This window comes from Telmatherina bonti (assembly GCF_933228915.1).
Source record: "Telmatherina bonti genome assembly, chromosome: 3".
NCBI classification, from domain to species: Eukaryota; Metazoa; Chordata; class Actinopteri; order Atheriniformes; family Telmatherinidae; genus Telmatherina; species Telmatherina bonti.
In genome coordinates, this window is record NC_136621.1 from 12019317 (window position 1) to 12036304 (window position 16988).

A 16988-nucleotide genomic window follows, 5' to 3' on the forward strand; every position below is an offset into this window, starting at 1 on the left:
ATGTTTGTGTAACTAGACAACAGCAGCACAAAGAAAATAAGGAAGCTCATAATTGTAATAAACTGCTCTGTGCAGAAACTGCTTAAAAGAATATGTCAAAAGCGAATGTGAAAGTTGGAAACACCAACTTAGAAATTGGGATCCAAATTACAAATGATACAAATGAAACAGCATCAATCACTGAATATTGTAAGAAATATTGGAAATCATCAGCTGGAACTGATCTTTCTTTCTAATGAAGAAAGATTCAGACTATTTTAAATCCACATGGGAGTTGCTATGCATTATACTTATTTCTTTATAACTAACTCATATGAATTAATCACCACTTTGTGACCTCACAGAAGTTGGATTTCATTAGCTGTCTTGTCCTGTACCATCATGAGAGTTTTGTGAATTTGAATCCTCTGACTTATATAATTATATTCTCCTTTAAAGTTGATTTTCAACATCAAAGGGACAATATAGCCTTTGAAGTACCATGGGATTGGATCACTGTCTAACCCACTCTTTAAGATTCTGTCACAATGACATTAGGGAAGTCATGTGAATTAAAAGACTAGAGAACAGCTCTTGCCTTTGCTCTGTGTCCAATTTCAATCAAAATGTCATGCTGTGCCATTTTGCCTGAATGTGGAACTGGCAAGTGTGTTACACTGACATCTTTGTAGCAAAAATCCTGTGACTAATATGTAAATCATTTGACAGTTACACTCCATAGGATTATCCAATCACACCCATAACTTAAAGAATAAGTTTTTAAATCATTGTGTGTACAGTCTGAAATCACATTTAACCACTGTCCCTCCACTTGCTCTGGTCTAAAACTTACATATATGCGTAATTTTCTTTATAACATCTTTTAAATGTCCTTTTTTTATCAGGTTAAAGTTGGTGAATGGAAAGATGCATTAAAACAAGACGGTTATTGTAAAAGATATGACTTCCTCTCAGCTGCACATTCCTGTAATATAAAGAGGTCACAGGCAACAGAAGTGTTGCTTTTGTTTGCTTTGTGTGTCTGTTGAAACTTTGTTTGGTAACAGACAGACGGTGAGAATAACACTATTGGCGCGGTAGATCACTTACTTCTGACGCTCCAAAGCCTCGGGGAGTTGGCTCAAGATTGCTTGTCTTTGATAAGGTCCTGGCAAACCCCTAAAATCCTTTGCGCGTGTGGAAAAGTTTATTAAACATCTACTAACGTTAAAAAGTACTCTCTTTCTGATAAAGATAGGTGGTAGAAAATAGGTCGCGCAGTTTAAATATCTTGATAAAAGTTTATTTTCATTTTCAGCCATTTTATATGTTTTATGTCGATGGGTATTGCGAAGTCAAGACGTTGTGTTTTTATGTATCTTCCGGGACCAGGCCAGCGGTTCTTCGCTTTGAAGTCCACAGTTAAACCTTTAGCCCATTGGTGTAGAAACAGCCGGGAGGATTTCTTCCGCCTGCCATGACTTCTTGAAACCCTACCTGCGGAGAAAAGTCAGGAGGAAAAGGCGTCTTGTCTTTTCATTCGCGACTGCATAAAGACATGTCCAATGTGAGAGACAGGAGAGGGGTTGTTACATTGAAGCAGCCTGTTGTCGGACTACTTCACTTTCACGTTTTCTAATCAGAGAGGCTACTCGGGTACATGGATGGGAAGTTGCAGGAAAGCTGTTCACAGGCCCCCTCTCATGGCCGCTTTCATGTGCTACTGCTGAGCTTTGAAGTTGAGAAATGCGGGCTATGTTTCTTGTTTGTGGGCGAGAAATACGGTGAGATAGATAAGAAGCTTATGTATGTGTGTGTGCGCGCGCGCGCGTGTGTGTTTGCAGCACAGATAAAAACCGAATATTTGTCGGGTGGTGTTTCTTCTGGCTGGGAAAAAAAAAGAAATGTGATGTATTCTTCAGTCAGAGGCTCTCTCCCCCCTTCGTCTCTCTCGCTCCCTCCACCTCCTTTCTTTTTTACCTCCTCCAGATTTTGACACCCCCAGTGATCTACATAGGCAGAGAGCCTGCCTACTCTGAGGTCAGTTGTTGAATGGGACAGAGTACATTAAACTACTGCGCTTGTTTCACAGCGAGGCAGCGCACATGTGGCGCAGCGCACGCTCCAAGTAGTCCGTCTTTCATTCGTCTTGTGCTGGACTACGATTCGGAGAGTTTTTGGACTGGATTCGCCTCAGCTTAAAAAAATGGAGTAGCAGTTTCAACTTTTTTTACGGGTTTTGTTCAAATTTGGATATCTGCGATGGTATGTTGCTTTACGCTCATTTTCTTCCGTCTCCATCCTTTTTAGATTTGCGCCACAGTTTTAAAGCCTGTGGAGACGGTGTTGGTGACAGTGTGGGGTTTGTTAACAGACATCCACGCGCTTCTTTGTAGCTTAAGCTGGTTGTAGATACAGAGTTGCAGCTACTTTTTGAGCGGAGTTTACGACTTGAATGGCTTTTTAAGTATTTCTGTCGCGTCGGGAGTTCAGGCGCGCTGCTGGGCTGTAGCTTCGGGGGGAAATGTGGTGTGATAACCTCTGGTTGACGTGGAAGCGATTGACCGCTTACATTCACGGATGAGCGGCTGGCTTGTCCCGAGGGAGCTTTTTTTTTTCTTTTTTAACCCCTTGTACATTACATCGTTTAAGGTCACTGTGGTGCGTTTGACATCCGTGCATTTCTGGGATGGCGAGGACAAGTGTGCGCTCCGACTTCAAATGTGTGCGCGCGCGTGTAATGCAGACAGGGGGTAGGTTACAGTTGTTGGAAACAGATTGGGAATTAATTGGAGTTGAAGCCTGTGACATGGACTCGTTAGGAAAACACGTGTAAGCCACAGTCGCGAGGAGACGATTTGGTTAAAAGTGAGCTTGTGTGACTTGATTCTTCCTGTAAAATGTTTTTTGATGTGGCATATGAATGCACGTAGAGAATGTAGGATGCAGTTGATCTCTCATTTTGGTTATAAATAGATAAATGAAACGGGGAAAATAAAAAAAAAAAGCCTTTCATATTTCCTGTCTCTGTGAACCCGGCGAGGGGTTTTAAAGGGACTGTTTACTTGATGTCTTTCTTTGAAGTTCAGCAGGATCTGGCTTTGATTAGATCAATACTTTGTGTTTCAGAGTGAAGAGGAGCTGAGAAGCTCCCCCGCTGCTTTTAGAGAGTGAGGAGGATTAGGCTGGAGCTCAGTGGAGGCACGACGGCACTCTCACACGGCAACCAGAGCTGGAGCCATGAGCAGGGCGCTTACGGAGCACATCAGCAGTAGCTTCCGAGAAGATGCTCCTCGTCCTCCGGTACCGGGGGAGGAGGGAGAGGCGTCATGCTACAACCCCAGCAGATCTGCCAAAATGCTAGCCCAGATCAAGGTTAAAGATATCCCCGTCGCCGCCGCCGCGCCTCCCGGCTCCACACCGCGCAGGAACGAGGATGGACTCGGGGAGCCAGAGGGCAGCGCGTCCCCGGACTCGCCCCTTGTCCGGTGGACAAAGTCTCTGCATTTTCTCCTAGGTGACCAAGACGGTGCTCATCTCTTCAAGACCTTTTTGGAGCGGGAGAATTGCGTTGACACTTTGGACTTTTGGTTTGCCTGCAACGGCTTCAGGCAGATGGACTTAAAGGATACCAAAACGTTGCGAGTTGCCAAAGTTATCTTCAAGCGGTACATTGAGAACAACAGCATAGTCGCCAAGCAGCTGAAACCGGCCACCAAAACCTTCATAAGGGATAGCATTAAGAAGCAACAAATTGACTCTGCTATGTTTGACCAGGCTCAGACGGAAATCCAGTCTCACATGGAGGAGAATGCCTACCAGATGTTCTTGACCTCTGACATATACCTCGAGTACGTGCGCACTGGCTGCGAGAACGCGGCGTACATGAACCACGGAGGTCTCAGCAGCCTCAAGCTGATGTGCGGATACCTTCCTCCTCTCATGGAGGAAGAGGAATGGAGTTGTAGTGACCTGAAGGTGAAAACGTTAGGGTCTGTGGTTGGACTCTCTGCGAAGAACCTGAGGGCTACTGCAACCATCCGGACAGCAGCTGAAGTGCTGGAGAACAACTGCAGGTAAAGATGTCCCTCTCTTTTAAAAGCTTAGTGCTGCTTGATTCATTGAACGTATGCTGTAGTCAGGATCACCACTCCCTCATTAAACTACAAATATGTGGCAGTTATTTCACAAATGCCTGAGAGAGGTGAATCCACATGATCAAAGTGTTGCAGAGGAACATGCCTGTACATTTGTGCCCTCCTGCCTTTAGTCAAGGGGTTGGAGGGGTGGAGAGGCGGGGTGGGTACAAAACATCAATGCATCTCAGCCTTCCTTTTAAGTAAATGGTGTCTTGCAGGCAGCCCTCTGCTGGCTTGCTCAAGTTTCCTGTGCTTTGAAACCCTTCCTCCGGTTCAGGAATGAATTCAGACACCAACCCTCACAACTGTTAGAGCCACATCAGGCAGTATGACACTGTTGTAAAGTTGTGCTGCATCTTTTTTTTTTTTTTTCCTCCCCTCTTTATTCTGCCCACTAAGCCATATACTTATTGTTCACTGTTGCAAAATCTCCTTAATGCAGAGAAATGCTAACACGGAGTTAAAAACAACTTGTGCAGCCAGACTCCGACTCGGAGGAGAGATATTGTTCTCTTGGTCCGAGATGAAAGCAGAAGTGTTTGTGGAAAGCATTTGCTTTTATCTTAAGAAGTCATCCCACACATTGTCCAACAGCTGAAATCTTTCTGAGCCAGGAACATTTTCAAAAACTGGATTTTATGCATGAGCCAGCATCAAAGGGTACTTGAAAAGTTTTTTCTTTTTTTTTTTTTTTTTTTATATTTGTGCAAAACAACTTTGTCCTCACATCTGGATGCAATTATGCTTTAGCGGTGTGATAAAGCCTTGATGCTTTCGGTAAGAAAAGTGCCAGTTAACAGATAGTTCATGCTTTATTCATCATCACATTTAAACATTTTTAGTTGTTTATATCTAAATGATCTCCAGAATTTATGATTTTTATTTTTATTTTTTTGCAGTGATTATGTCAAATAACTCAGTTTGAGCGTTCCTTCCTGTGAGCAAATGTTAGATAACATCTCAGCACAGTTGCTCTTTTTGCTTGGAAATGGCCATGTTGAGTCAGGAACCAATAAGCACAGGGTTTGTTGACATGTGGGCATATCCTGCTTTCCCGGTGTGATCCCCTGCATTCTTGTTTTTCACTAAAGGAATAGTGGGAGGGAAAAAGCACCCGTCACCCGCTCTTCTCTCCCTTTTCCCTCTGCCCCCTCACCATCTCTGTAGGTCAACCAATTTCCATCTCAAACATGTGGAACTAATTTTGCCACTGCACAGATCCTGTTGCGCCCCCCCCCCCCTTCTTTTTTTTTTTTTTTTTGAGACCTGAACTCCAAAGTGGCAGCAAAACACAACAACAAAACATCCACTGCTCAGTTCCGCCACCAAACACACATCCCACTTTGCAATAGATTGTGCGTCTCTTTCTTCTCATTTTTTCTGTCCAGCACTTACATCTCCTCTGCTTAATGGACAAATCTATCTGAGAGACTAAACATGCTTTGGAGGGAGACATGGAGACAAGAGGAGGGAAAGGGGGTCAAAAACAGGAAGGAGGGGGGGATCATGAAAGAAAGAAAAGAGATGGAGAAAGAGTGAGGGGGTGCAGAGAGCCCAGCTGTGCTAAATACCTGACTCTTTGCGTGGACCGTCCAAAGGTCAGATTTGTGCTTGGGGCCTAAAGCTTTAGTCATGCTGGGGTTCTCCTCAGCACTCCTGGCAGAAGGCATTCTCATAAAGAAAGGGGCCCACCTTCCCCCTTTTCCCTCTCTCTCTCTCTCCTTCTCACTCCCTCTCTAAAGCTCCTCACTCCCTCTCTAAAGCTCAAGTTCCCCTTCCTCTCATTCCCTCCCTCTTCCTTGTCCACCCCCTTCACTACTGCAACAGGAATGCAACACAGCAGGAGAGAGTAAAAAGACAGAGAGAGACTTTAGAAAGGAAAGCAGGGGAAAGTTGGTGAGGGAGGGGCCCCAGACAGGCGGACAGCAAGGAGAGATGGAAGTGGGAGAAAACACTCCAAGCAAAGACAGTCTGACCCAAACTAAAGAGTGGAGAGATAGTAGAAGAGAGAGAACGGGGGGATGAAGGAGGGGGGCATGCTGTGGTTCATTCACAAACAGCAAGGCTGCTCACTTCATGATGCCTCCAACACACAATGCTCACATGTTAGGGAGGAGGGACATGAAAGAGAGAGAAAGAAAAACAGAGAACCCATAGTTCCATCCATAACACTGCTGTGAAATTCCTCAGATCCCAAAACCTCACAAAAGTGACTCTAATTACAGAAATCTGCAGAGAACATCAGCAAAACAAACTTCAAGCCGACAAGTTTGCCTTTAAATAAACAAGAGCAGGAAATGGAGCAAAATAAACTTCGCCCCGACTTTGTCACCCCTCTCCGCTGCCTCCACTTCACACCCCAGTCTGCAGAGACATCCCATTAAAACTTGGCAAATGTTTTTCACAGGTCCCATCGTCGAGGAGACCCCGCCAGCCCATACTTTGTCAACTCTGGCTACATTTTTGCTCCCGCCACCAGTGCCAACGACAGCGAGATCTCCAGTGATGCCACCACAGACGACTCCATGTCTATGACGGACAGTAGCGTGTAAGTGTTTGATTTTCATTTAGTTAACTGATCCAGGTTGATCAGTTTCATTGCCGCCAGTGGAGAATAAGCAGAAAAGCTCATTTTCCTGCAGTCGCCGGTTACCAAAAGCTCTGCAAATTTTATTATTTCCATTGTGTCTAAACGAGGCTTGGCCCAGATTTCAGTCAACACCTTTCCAGGAAAAAGTCGAGGGGTGTGAAGAAAAAATTTGGCCCTCTTGTTCAACAGGCGCAGCTTTTCCCGGGGCCAAGGGACTGCACTGTTGAAGGTTAATGGTGTGTAATGTATTTTAATTATCCTCGATGATTGACTTCAGGTAATTCTATTAATGTGTAGTTGTTGCTATGGCCTCCAGGGAGATAACTCTGGGAAAGTCATTATGTCTGAAGACCTTTTGAAGTTTATTCTGATGTGTTGCAGACTGTAGAGAAGGGAGAACAGAATAAGAACGTCTTGATGTGGGTGGGGGCGTTGCCTCATTTTCCTCAAAGTTGATATGTATCCATCCCACCCACCCTTCTGCCACAACAGACTTGTTTTTTTCATATTATCTAATCGCTTTTTCCCTTTGAAGAACTGGAGGAATGGTGATGGGGAAGGGGGGGGGGGTAGAGTTGGGGGAGGGAAATGGCCATTCGGGCCTCAAGACAAACTCATTGAAAAAATGTTGGCACTAAATGAAAGAAAGCTTACTCACATGGTGGGTCGGTTTCCTGCCACTGGCCTCTGCGGTGTGCTGAGATCATGTGTCTGCAAGGCTTTCACAGGGGTTACTCATTTCTAGACCCTGGGACAAGGCATAAGGAACACCTCCCTCCCAAAGCACTCACCAAACCAAAGAGAAGAAAAAAAAACCTAAAAATCACCTCCACAGCTTCTCTTCTTCACCTTCCAGAAGCAGAAGCAATGAGGCTCCAAGTGCAAGAGAGTGAGAAAATAAAGTGCATGGAGTATAAAGGGCTTAACTGAATCGCTTTCAGCCTATTGTTAGGTGAGGGGAGCTTAGCGGGATAAGAGGGTGGCTGGCTGCTTTGAAAATGACTTGCACTACTGAATAGGAGATCCCCATAAAGTAAGGGTCCATGAAACCATGAAAGAGTCCACGGCTGTTTTCTGTTCCCCAACCTGGACAAAGCGCCTAGCCTAGCCATCAGTCACGTGGTCCGCCTGGGCGGGGGGACAGTTCACATTGATAAAAACATGGTAAGTGAGGCGGAAGTTGGGGAGCTTTGTTTGAAGCTAAACTTTGGAGGTTCTTGTTAGAGCAGAAGTTCCTCTGGGCTGTGGAGTTTTACTTTTGAAGAGTTTCTTGTGTGTCTTCCTGTGCCTTAAGGGATGATGGCTTGTAGTCTCAAGGGTGCAGTTTGTGAAGCATTGATTTTTGGTAGTAGGCTCCTCTTACAAGAAGCTTACTACTACACAGGTGAGACTGTCTGGGCTCCATTATCGGATTTTTCCCGACAATGTGGTTCAGATGTGACTCGCTGAACACGTATAAAATAAGGCAGACTAATTGCTGAGCGGCATTGTATGTCAAAGTTATATTCTTTTCAACATTTCTAACAAGGTCTTTGACACTGAGAGCGTTCTTGTCCTTGTCCCTAGCTGCCGTCTGTCTCCAGCTCCTTTAACCCCCCCATTCGAGGGAACAATTTCATTAGTGTCTTTTTATCGTGGTTTAAAGAGACACTGCAAATTTGAATCTCATTTCCCAGATAAAGAACAAGAAGAGAAGGATTTGGGAAGGGGGATGTATTGAAGAAGGGTTGGGGGGGGGGGGATTTTTTTTCTCTTTTTGCTTATATCTTATTTATGGATTTACTTGGACGCTGGGGAATGCTGCTGCACCAACTTCAAACATTACCTTATCTTACAAACCAGCCTTTTGATGTAGCTGAGATCAGAGGCTCACTGCAGAGCGCTTGCCAAACGAAGATGGCAGCGGGTGCATATGTGCATGAGTGTGAGATTTCAAAGAGGCAGCAGAAAAAGTAGCGTTTGGGCTAGGTCAGACACTTCTGAGCAGCCAAAACGGCCATGATAATTGCGCAAGCTTAAGTGGCAACTGACTGGAAAAGCTAGCAGACAGAGAGAAAAAAACGGAAAACGAGATTCCCAGAATAAATGCATAATTGTCTGGAGACATTTTAGTGTTCTTTGCTATATCTCTCTTTTTATTAGCTTCAAAACCAGAAGGACCTTTCGCACCATTTGCTAGCTTCTTTTAGCCTTTGTGGGTTCTGACTCTTATTGAAGTTTGTGTTGATTCTTCTGTCTCTTAAATAAACACAGTCAAGAGTTGATGTAATCGTGATTGTAGGGCCCTTCTTTTGAAACCCAAATGTTTCGCGACTCTCTGCTGTTGTGTTTTGCCATGGGTTGTTTTATTGCTATTGTTGCCATTTAGCAGTAATGCAGCGAGTGTGATTACGCTAAACTGAGTCAGTCACTTCCATGATGAGCCGTCTCCTATAATACCTACAGTTGTTGCGGAGGTGCAGCAAATGACCCAAAACCATACACAATGATGGTACTTATGTGTCAATAAGGTCACTTTTTCATTGATGTCTTCTTGTTTTTAAATAAAATTAAATGTGTCATGTCCTCCTTTCTTGCAGAGATGGAATCCCTCCATACAAGCTAGGTACCAAGAAGCAGCTTCAGAGAGAGATGCATCGCAGTGTTAAGATCAATGGCCAGGTTACGCTACCCCACTTTCCCGTAAGTCCTCCTTCCTAAGTCCTCCTGCTTGCTGTTTCAGGGTTTCGTGACAAAATCCCATCTTTTGCACGCTGTCACAGTTGGGCTCTGATTCCCCTCAGGGAGGCATGCTTTACTTTTGCAAGAGTACTTAGTTTGACTCTTCCACTGGTTTCATACAGAAGTTTTAGTTCAGTGAAAGGGAGTATCTCCATAGTAGTGCTGCTTCTTTGTGTTTCAGTCCCTTGTGTAAGGCTGTAAATATGAAAATGAATTTCCTTCTTTCTTTTCCATCTCAGTAACTCTGTCATAAAGGTGTCAGAATATGGAGCAGTGATCCTCGTAGGATTCATAAAAGATATCACAACATTGCTAATAGTTGTTACTCTTACAGTTTGGTGAATAATTAAGTAATTACCAAAATTATTTTTTATTACAAGCAGATGCTTTGTTTCTTAGGTCGCTAAGCTTCGATTTTACTTTCCTCCTTTCCTCCAGTGCTTATGTCTGGACCTTTTGGCACAGGGATTATGTTCTTTGAACCAGGATTGTTTAAAACCTGCTGAAGTTGTTGTGAAAAGGTAAAAAAAATAAAAAGAACTAGGTGAGAACAGATTGACAAAGGTTAGACGTCAAAATCATAAATGTTAAATTCTTTTGTCTTCATATACAAACACAGGTATGTGTTTGTGGAGGGGATGCGTGTATGTGTGTGTTTGTACATTGTGTTTGGCAGTGTTGTCTATTCCCCCAGTTTTCTTCTTTTCTTTTTTTTCCCTCCCGATCTCCCTTTCTCTCTTTTCCTTTCCCACTTGCACTCCTTTAATGTCTCCCTCCTGATTTGGAGATGGCTCTGTCTCCCATGATGCACCAGCCCCAGGCAGCGGGGGCCCCGTGCAGGGCTGGCGCTCCTTTGCCAGCAGCTCTGCTTGCCTTTCTTCTTCTTCCCTTCATCGTGTCTACAAAGACATGAGAGGAACAACAACAGAAAAAAAGAGTCAAAATCAAGAAAGCCAGTGTGCCAAATAACAAAAAAAAAAAAAAAGTAAGAAAGGGAGACAGAGAAGCCAGCGCATATAGTTAAAGAAAAAGGAGGATAATGTGACTAGAGTACCTCTGAGCTGCCCTGCATGCAGCCTGGAAATAAATTACTACTTCCCTTCAGATCTTCCCAGTGTTTGACTCCTCTATCCTCTCCCTCCCTTTCCTCCTTCCTTCTCTGCCTCTGCTATCATCGCCACTCCACAAACACATCTCAATCCTCTTCCTCTTTTTTTTTTTTCATGCTGTTAATTTTGTCACCCTCTCCCTTTTTATTCCCCTCTCCTTTCCTGACTCTCTTTTCTCTGTCAATATCTAGCTTTTATTCAGAGATTTAAAGCTGCATGTCCCTCCCACCCCTAGTGTGCGTTTGATGTTTGACAAGGGCCCTTTGAAGTATGCTGACTTCAGAGGCTGCCTTGCTGATGGCTTGGTCGGGCTACAGAGGGTGCAGGCAGGGGGCCTCCCCTCCGAGCAAGACCAACTGCTACCCCGCTATTGCTACCCCCATCTCTTCCCCTCGCCCAGCAGCTTGGCACTGCCAAGGGCACTGGGCATGAGAAGATCTTTGGAGGGATGGGCGGCTATGACGGTTCAGGTTAGCTCGAGGACAAGGGCGTGTGGATTAGGCCATTTTTTTTTTTTTTTTTTGGGAATAGTAGCAGATAGGATTGATAGGATTAGGGCAAGGGCAGTGGATTAATTCACCATATTGCATCCATCAGAAACACTAAGTAGTTACACTTGCACACATATTAAAGTAGGCTTCTTTCTGTGTTGTTTGCCCTGCAGAGGACACACCGACTGCCTAAGGAGATGACCCCCGTTGAGCCCTCGGCTTTTGCTGCCCAGCTCATTGCCAAACTGGAGAAAGTGAAGCGAGAGCAGGACACGATGAGCTCGCTGGAGGAGAGGCTACAGCAGATCCAGGAGGTACTGATGTGCCACATCTACTCAGTTTAAGCACCACCAGTACTTGGGAATTTTCCCAAGTTAGTTCAAGACATCGGTTCTGTACATCTTTAAAAGCCTTGACAGGAGGTTTTGGCGTGTCCAGGAACGGGGTGAAGGGCTAGGGGTTGAAAGTGTCTGGGTTTTAGCTCCTTCCATACTCTTTTCTTTCTGTTCTCCCATGTCATATGGAGGAGGAACTTTCAAACTTATATTTCTAGACATACTTTTAGTTCCTTCAAATAGCACTTAGTTACTCTCCAGTGGCACGTTTGCTGAATATGTGTAGTGCCAGTCTCTTTGTGAAGCACAGGCATATTCTGCATTATAGATGAAGCCCACCCAAAGCCTGTTAGCGAAGATAACAGCACGGCAAAAAGGAAACTCACATCAAGTTATCCAGGCGTTTGCTCTCACTTACTTTAGAGAACGATAGATACAAGTTGGTGTAAGATGACAGGAATTCCTTTGCAGGCTGCGTTTTCCTCATGTGACTGTTCATGTTATTTTTTTCTATTTTACTTAACTTTTTTTTTCTTTGCCTGTGCAGGAGGATGAAAGAGAGGAGAGCAATGACCTTAGCAGCACCTCCCTCCATCACCCTCTGCTGCCATCTGCTAGCCACTGTGAGGAGGACCCCCAAGCTATCCTAGACGAGCACCTTTCACGTGTACTAAAGACTCCTGGCTGCCAGTCACCTGGCGTGGTTAGGCACTCGCCACGTGCACGCTCCCCCGATCGAACAGGTGCTTTGGTGTCCTCTGGCCACGGGCCCTTCTTTGGGGCTTATCACGGAGCCACCAAGGTTCTGATGACGGGCAGGCAATCCACCAAGCACATCCACCACCACTACATCCACCATCACCACGCTGGGCCAAAAACCAAGGAGCAGATCGAGGCTGAGGCGGCTCAGCGCATGCAGTGCCTCTGCCCTCAAGGGGGCGCCAGTTATTCCGACTTCACACCTGCGTGAGTGTAAACGCTGAACTTCAGGTTTGGCTGTGATTAAAAAAAGTTCTCCATTTCTGACATGCCTGTTCTGCTCTTTCTTCCAGTCGCTGCAGCACTTTGTCCAGACGGCCATTAAAGGCCTGCGATGAGGGTTTGTCTCCGCCATGCCTTCCTCTTGTGTCCACTGACCGCTCTCAGAATGTTTGGCAGTGGATCCTAGAGAGTGAGAGGCAGGGCAAGCACAAACTACACAGGTAAATGTGGTTCAGGAGTTCCCACATCACCGTCTGAAACAGACAAATTCCTTTACAAACCTTTTTTTTTTTTTTTTTAAACAGCTCTCAAGGCCTGAAGAAGTCCAGCCCGCTTGACTCCAAAATCCTGCCTACTCGGACCGGCACCCCTTGGGGCGGAGGTGGAATCGGGAATGGGGCTCACCTCCGTGGCCATCACCCAGGCCACCCTTTCATCCAGGATCCCGCCATGCCACCCTTACCTCCACCCAACACCCTGGCACAGCTAGAGGAGGCCTGCCGCCGACTAGAAGAGGTTTCCAAGCCACCAAAGCAAAGGTATGAAGAAGAGTGTGTTGGCCTGCGCACACCTAACCAACAAATAGCTGGCAGGATACTTTATGTAAATGATGTTTTTTTATATTTTGTTCGGAGTATTGATGGTGATTGATGGGCGTCTGATTTAACAGGCATTCAGCAGCAGCCAGCAGCCTTCAGAGGGACAGGAGCCATCCAGCTGCTGCCTTCCCCACTGGAGGCAGCTCTCTCGCCAACTCTGGTCTCCAAACAGACGAGTAAGAGTCCTCTCTCTTTTTTTACTTCTGCTTTTCAGTTTGTCTTCTTGGCTCAGCTTTTCCTATTTCCTCCTTGATTACTTTCTAGTTCCCCCAAACTTATGTCCTCACTTTAAATGCTTTCTTGAGAACTGTCTCATTCTCCAAGTTGTGTTTTCACCCATTTCCTCCCAGATTTTCTTTCTTCCCTTCAAACAGGGATTCAGTGAGTCAGCAGAGCTTTCTCTTTGAACTCCTCTTGCTTTTTAATCATTTAAGATTTAAACATGTTTTAATTTAGGATCTTCATTTTCCATCCATGTACTAACACACTGTTGCCACCAGAGCGATAGGAAGCAGTTTCTCAGTTTCAGTTGAACGTTTCTGATCTCTCTTCAAGCCTTTTTCTTACTGAACGGATTTTCAACGACTCCTCCTCTCAGCCATGCGTGTTTATATGTTTTAGGTCTAAGGAGCTGGTGGTCACCTACTTTTTCTGCGGTGAAGAAATTCCGTATCGCAGCATGATGAAGACCCACTGCCTCACCCTGGGTCACTTCAAAGAACAGCTTAGCAAGAAAGGCAACTACCGGTAAATATTTACCTCCCAACCAGCACAAGCATCACATAGAAATGATGTACATAGATGTTTAATGGTAGCTGATTGGCTGCAGTTGTGATCTTCAGTAAGCATTTATATTGTTGTCTGCTAAGTAGGAGTGTGAAGTACTGGATCCCGATAGCTGAGAAAAAGAGGAAAAAAAAGGGTATTCTGAGCTTTCAGAGGAGGGGCGGGGGGCTCTGGAGCAATTTCTTTTCTCACATCTGGTACTGATTTCCATGCTAAGGCAGCCTTAATAAATATGGCTTTGAAGCTTTGGCCATTTTACTTTGTGTGCAAAGACCATTGCAAGGCCTTAAAATTCCTCCTCCACACTATTGCATCAGATGCTGCAATCAAATGCTGCCAGCACCTTGTTCTGTTAATGGAAGTTGAAGCAGCAAAAAGTACCTCCTGTCAGACCCAGATGAAGATGGCAAATCCTTCTTGTAAAGACTTGTAAGCTAAAAAAAAAAAATTACATATTTAACATTTAAAGTAGCCACTAGTCAAAGATTAGATTTATAAAATAGTTCGTTCAGTTCCGAGTTGATTTCATGCCACTTGCAGCACAAAAAGCCCATGCATGCCTATGACATCAACATGAGGCTCCAGCCACATCTGCTTGTTAGGCAACAGAGGGAAGAGGGCCTGCAAACAAGTCAATGAGCCTGTGCTATCCCATAATTCTTCAGCCAGCAAGTGAGAAAGAAGGGGGGTGGGAATGAAGCGTCTGGCTTCAATGGCAGCAGAATGTGTGGAGTTGGTTCATTTGGACATGGCAGCGGTACAGCAGAGAACAGTACTCCAGCGCTCTGCCAGATGATATTGGTGCCAGATGTTGTGAAGAGCGAAAAAATCCTGCCACATAAAACATGTTCCAGTGGAAAGACTCCTTCTGTCTCTGCCTCACTCCCTGCAGCAAAGTGATGACTTTGAATTATTTGTGAGTTAAAATTTAGGAGAAAAAGTATGACAACAACAAAATAAAAGGACCAATTAGACTGAGGGATTGTATAGTATTCATTTAGAAAGGGTTTGGGACAAAATTAAACTACCAAGGCTTTTAATTACATCCAGCAGAGCTTGATTAAATAGAGAAATTAGCTGAAATGCTGCAGATGAAGCTGCTCGTTTCGTAGCTCTTGTAAAGCAAACTTCCTTCGCCTTTGTTTGTGATCACAATGAGCAGAAAATAAAGCTGGATGTGTGCATTTTTTACATCCCTCTGTACACGTGTTTGAATGACTCTAAGCTGAGCTCATAAAACATTGAGCTGTACCCACTCCTTTTTTTTTCCTTCCTTTTTATATTCTGAACGCCGGCACACATGGGCAGAATGAGGCATTTTTCCATTACAAAGCTTATCATTAAATCCCCTCCTGCTGATCTTTTGCTGGGTTTAAAGTAGAGAGTAGAAATCATTAGGAGCTCCTGGAGACTTCAGTCATCGGGACCAAGCTAACCCTGGGAGTTATCTCTGTAGAATAACAAAAGTGGGCTAGCGAGGTGACCTGTGACCTCCAGAAGGCTGTCTGATCAGTCGCCCCACTCGCTGCCAGGGTAAAGCCCCTTCAAACTCGGCCGACGTCCAACCTGTCGCACCCACAAGCCGGACAGCTTTGCCGTTCTCTCACTTTTTTTTTTTTTTTCGTCTTCTTCTGTTCTCTGCTGGTGATCGGAAAGCTGCCCTAAGTGTGTGTATGTGTGTAAGAGAGGCCACAGTTTGGGTATGTTTATGTGCAAGCAGCAGAGTGTGGTATCGTAGGCACAGGCAGACTTTCAGGCACCTGAAATGTCAACCTGTGTGACAGAAAGGCCCTTCATTTGACAGCCAGCTCAATTAGAAGCCATGGAGACGTAGAGAGGGGGGCGGGGGGGGCAGCAGAGGAGAAAAAAAAAAAGAAGAGGGGGGGGTGCTTAAAACAGCCTCTAATTAACCCTTCAACTTTAATAAGACCTTGCAGGATAGATAGGTATCCGCAGAAAGGCCGTGAACAAGTGGACGAGGAGACAGGCACACATGGATGAACACACACACACACTCGAACAGACTGTTTCTAGCGGCTTGAATTATCAGAGGGAGTGTTTAAACGTCGGGTTCAGCTCTGTTTGCGCAGCGGTGTGATGTGGAGTCAGGCTCTACCTTTGAAGTGTGCAGGGATGGCATTGAAGGCTATGACTAAGTTGTTTTGTACAGGATCCATTTCTGGCTCTCAGAGTGTGTGTGTCTGTGTTTGATTTGGACTAAAGGGAGTTGTGCACGAGCATGTATATGTAAGTAGTCGTGTAGGAGCCTCAAAGCTGTTTAGAACCCGATGAAATATATCAGATGCACTACTGCTGCCACCCTGTCATATCATTTCAGTTCAAGTTTTTTTTTTTCCTCCTTCACCTACGCTCAACGTTTTCTAATCACAGACCTCTCGCTTTGTGTTTTTCTCCTCAGGTACTACTTCAAGAAGGCAAGTGATGAGTTTGAGTGTGGCGCAGTGTTTGAGGAGGTGTGGGAGGATAGCGCTGTGTTGCCCATGTACGAGGGCAAGGTCTTGGGCAAAGTGGAGAGGATGGACTAAAAGCCACAAGCAACGGCCCATCCCCACCCAACCAAAAGCAGTCACTTAAAACCCGAGTGACAGACTCTGTAAAAACACTCTGGACTTCTTTTTTTTTTTTTCTATTTCTTAATATTAAGCTAAACAGAGTTAATATATCCAGCACAAGAGGAGCGATTGAAGGAAGACGAGCCAATGAAGTATGCCGAACTCAGAGGAGGTGCCACCCCCTCCCTGACTCTCTCAACCAATCAGCCTTAGAAACTCAAGGGAATGACACATGAGACTGAAGACCACAAGAGATGATGATGATGACTGGAGGCCAGTGGAGGGGAGGCCCCGCCTCCTTTTGAATATAACCACTGAAGATGTAGATGACTGTTGTGTTGTGATGTGATGATGGACTGATGGTGCGCTCATCCCAACGTTGGGGTCAAGCGCGGAGGAGACAGCGCCACCAACCTGCTCTTAACATTACACTCCAACATCCAAACAAAAACGTCCATACATGTGCATATACATACATGCATATATGTATATATACATGTATTATATATATATATAATATCTTTTGTCTTGAGTTGAAAGTTTTATTTAGTATTTATTGATAAATACCCATTCCCTCATTCTCCCCACATAGTCTTTTTAAACCTGTGACACCCCACTCCAACCCACCATCCCTTTTTCCAGCCAATGGGCAAGCTGCTTTGAATGTTGGGAGAATACTGTGGTG

At 45.0% G+C, this 16988-nt stretch overlaps 1 protein-coding gene across 1 annotated transcript; it reads left to right on the forward strand.

The window, feature by feature from the left end:
- Positions 1-2153: 2153 nt before the first annotated feature.
- LOC306774466 (axin-2-like) lies at positions 2154-16631 on the forward strand. Its single transcript, XM_079264506.1, has 11 exons — positions 2154-2244; positions 3109-4055; positions 6526-6666; positions 9288-9390; positions 11203-11343; positions 11912-12330; positions 12417-12566; positions 12651-12884; positions 13016-13120; positions 13566-13691; positions 16150-16631. The coding sequence occupies exons 2-11, from the start codon at positions 3220-3222 to the stop codon at positions 16274-16276; spliced, it is 2382 nt and encodes a 793-aa protein (XP_079120632.1). The 5' UTR covers positions 2154-2244; positions 3109-3219; the 3' UTR covers positions 16277-16631.
- The last annotated feature ends 357 nt before the right edge of the window (positions 16632-16988 follow it).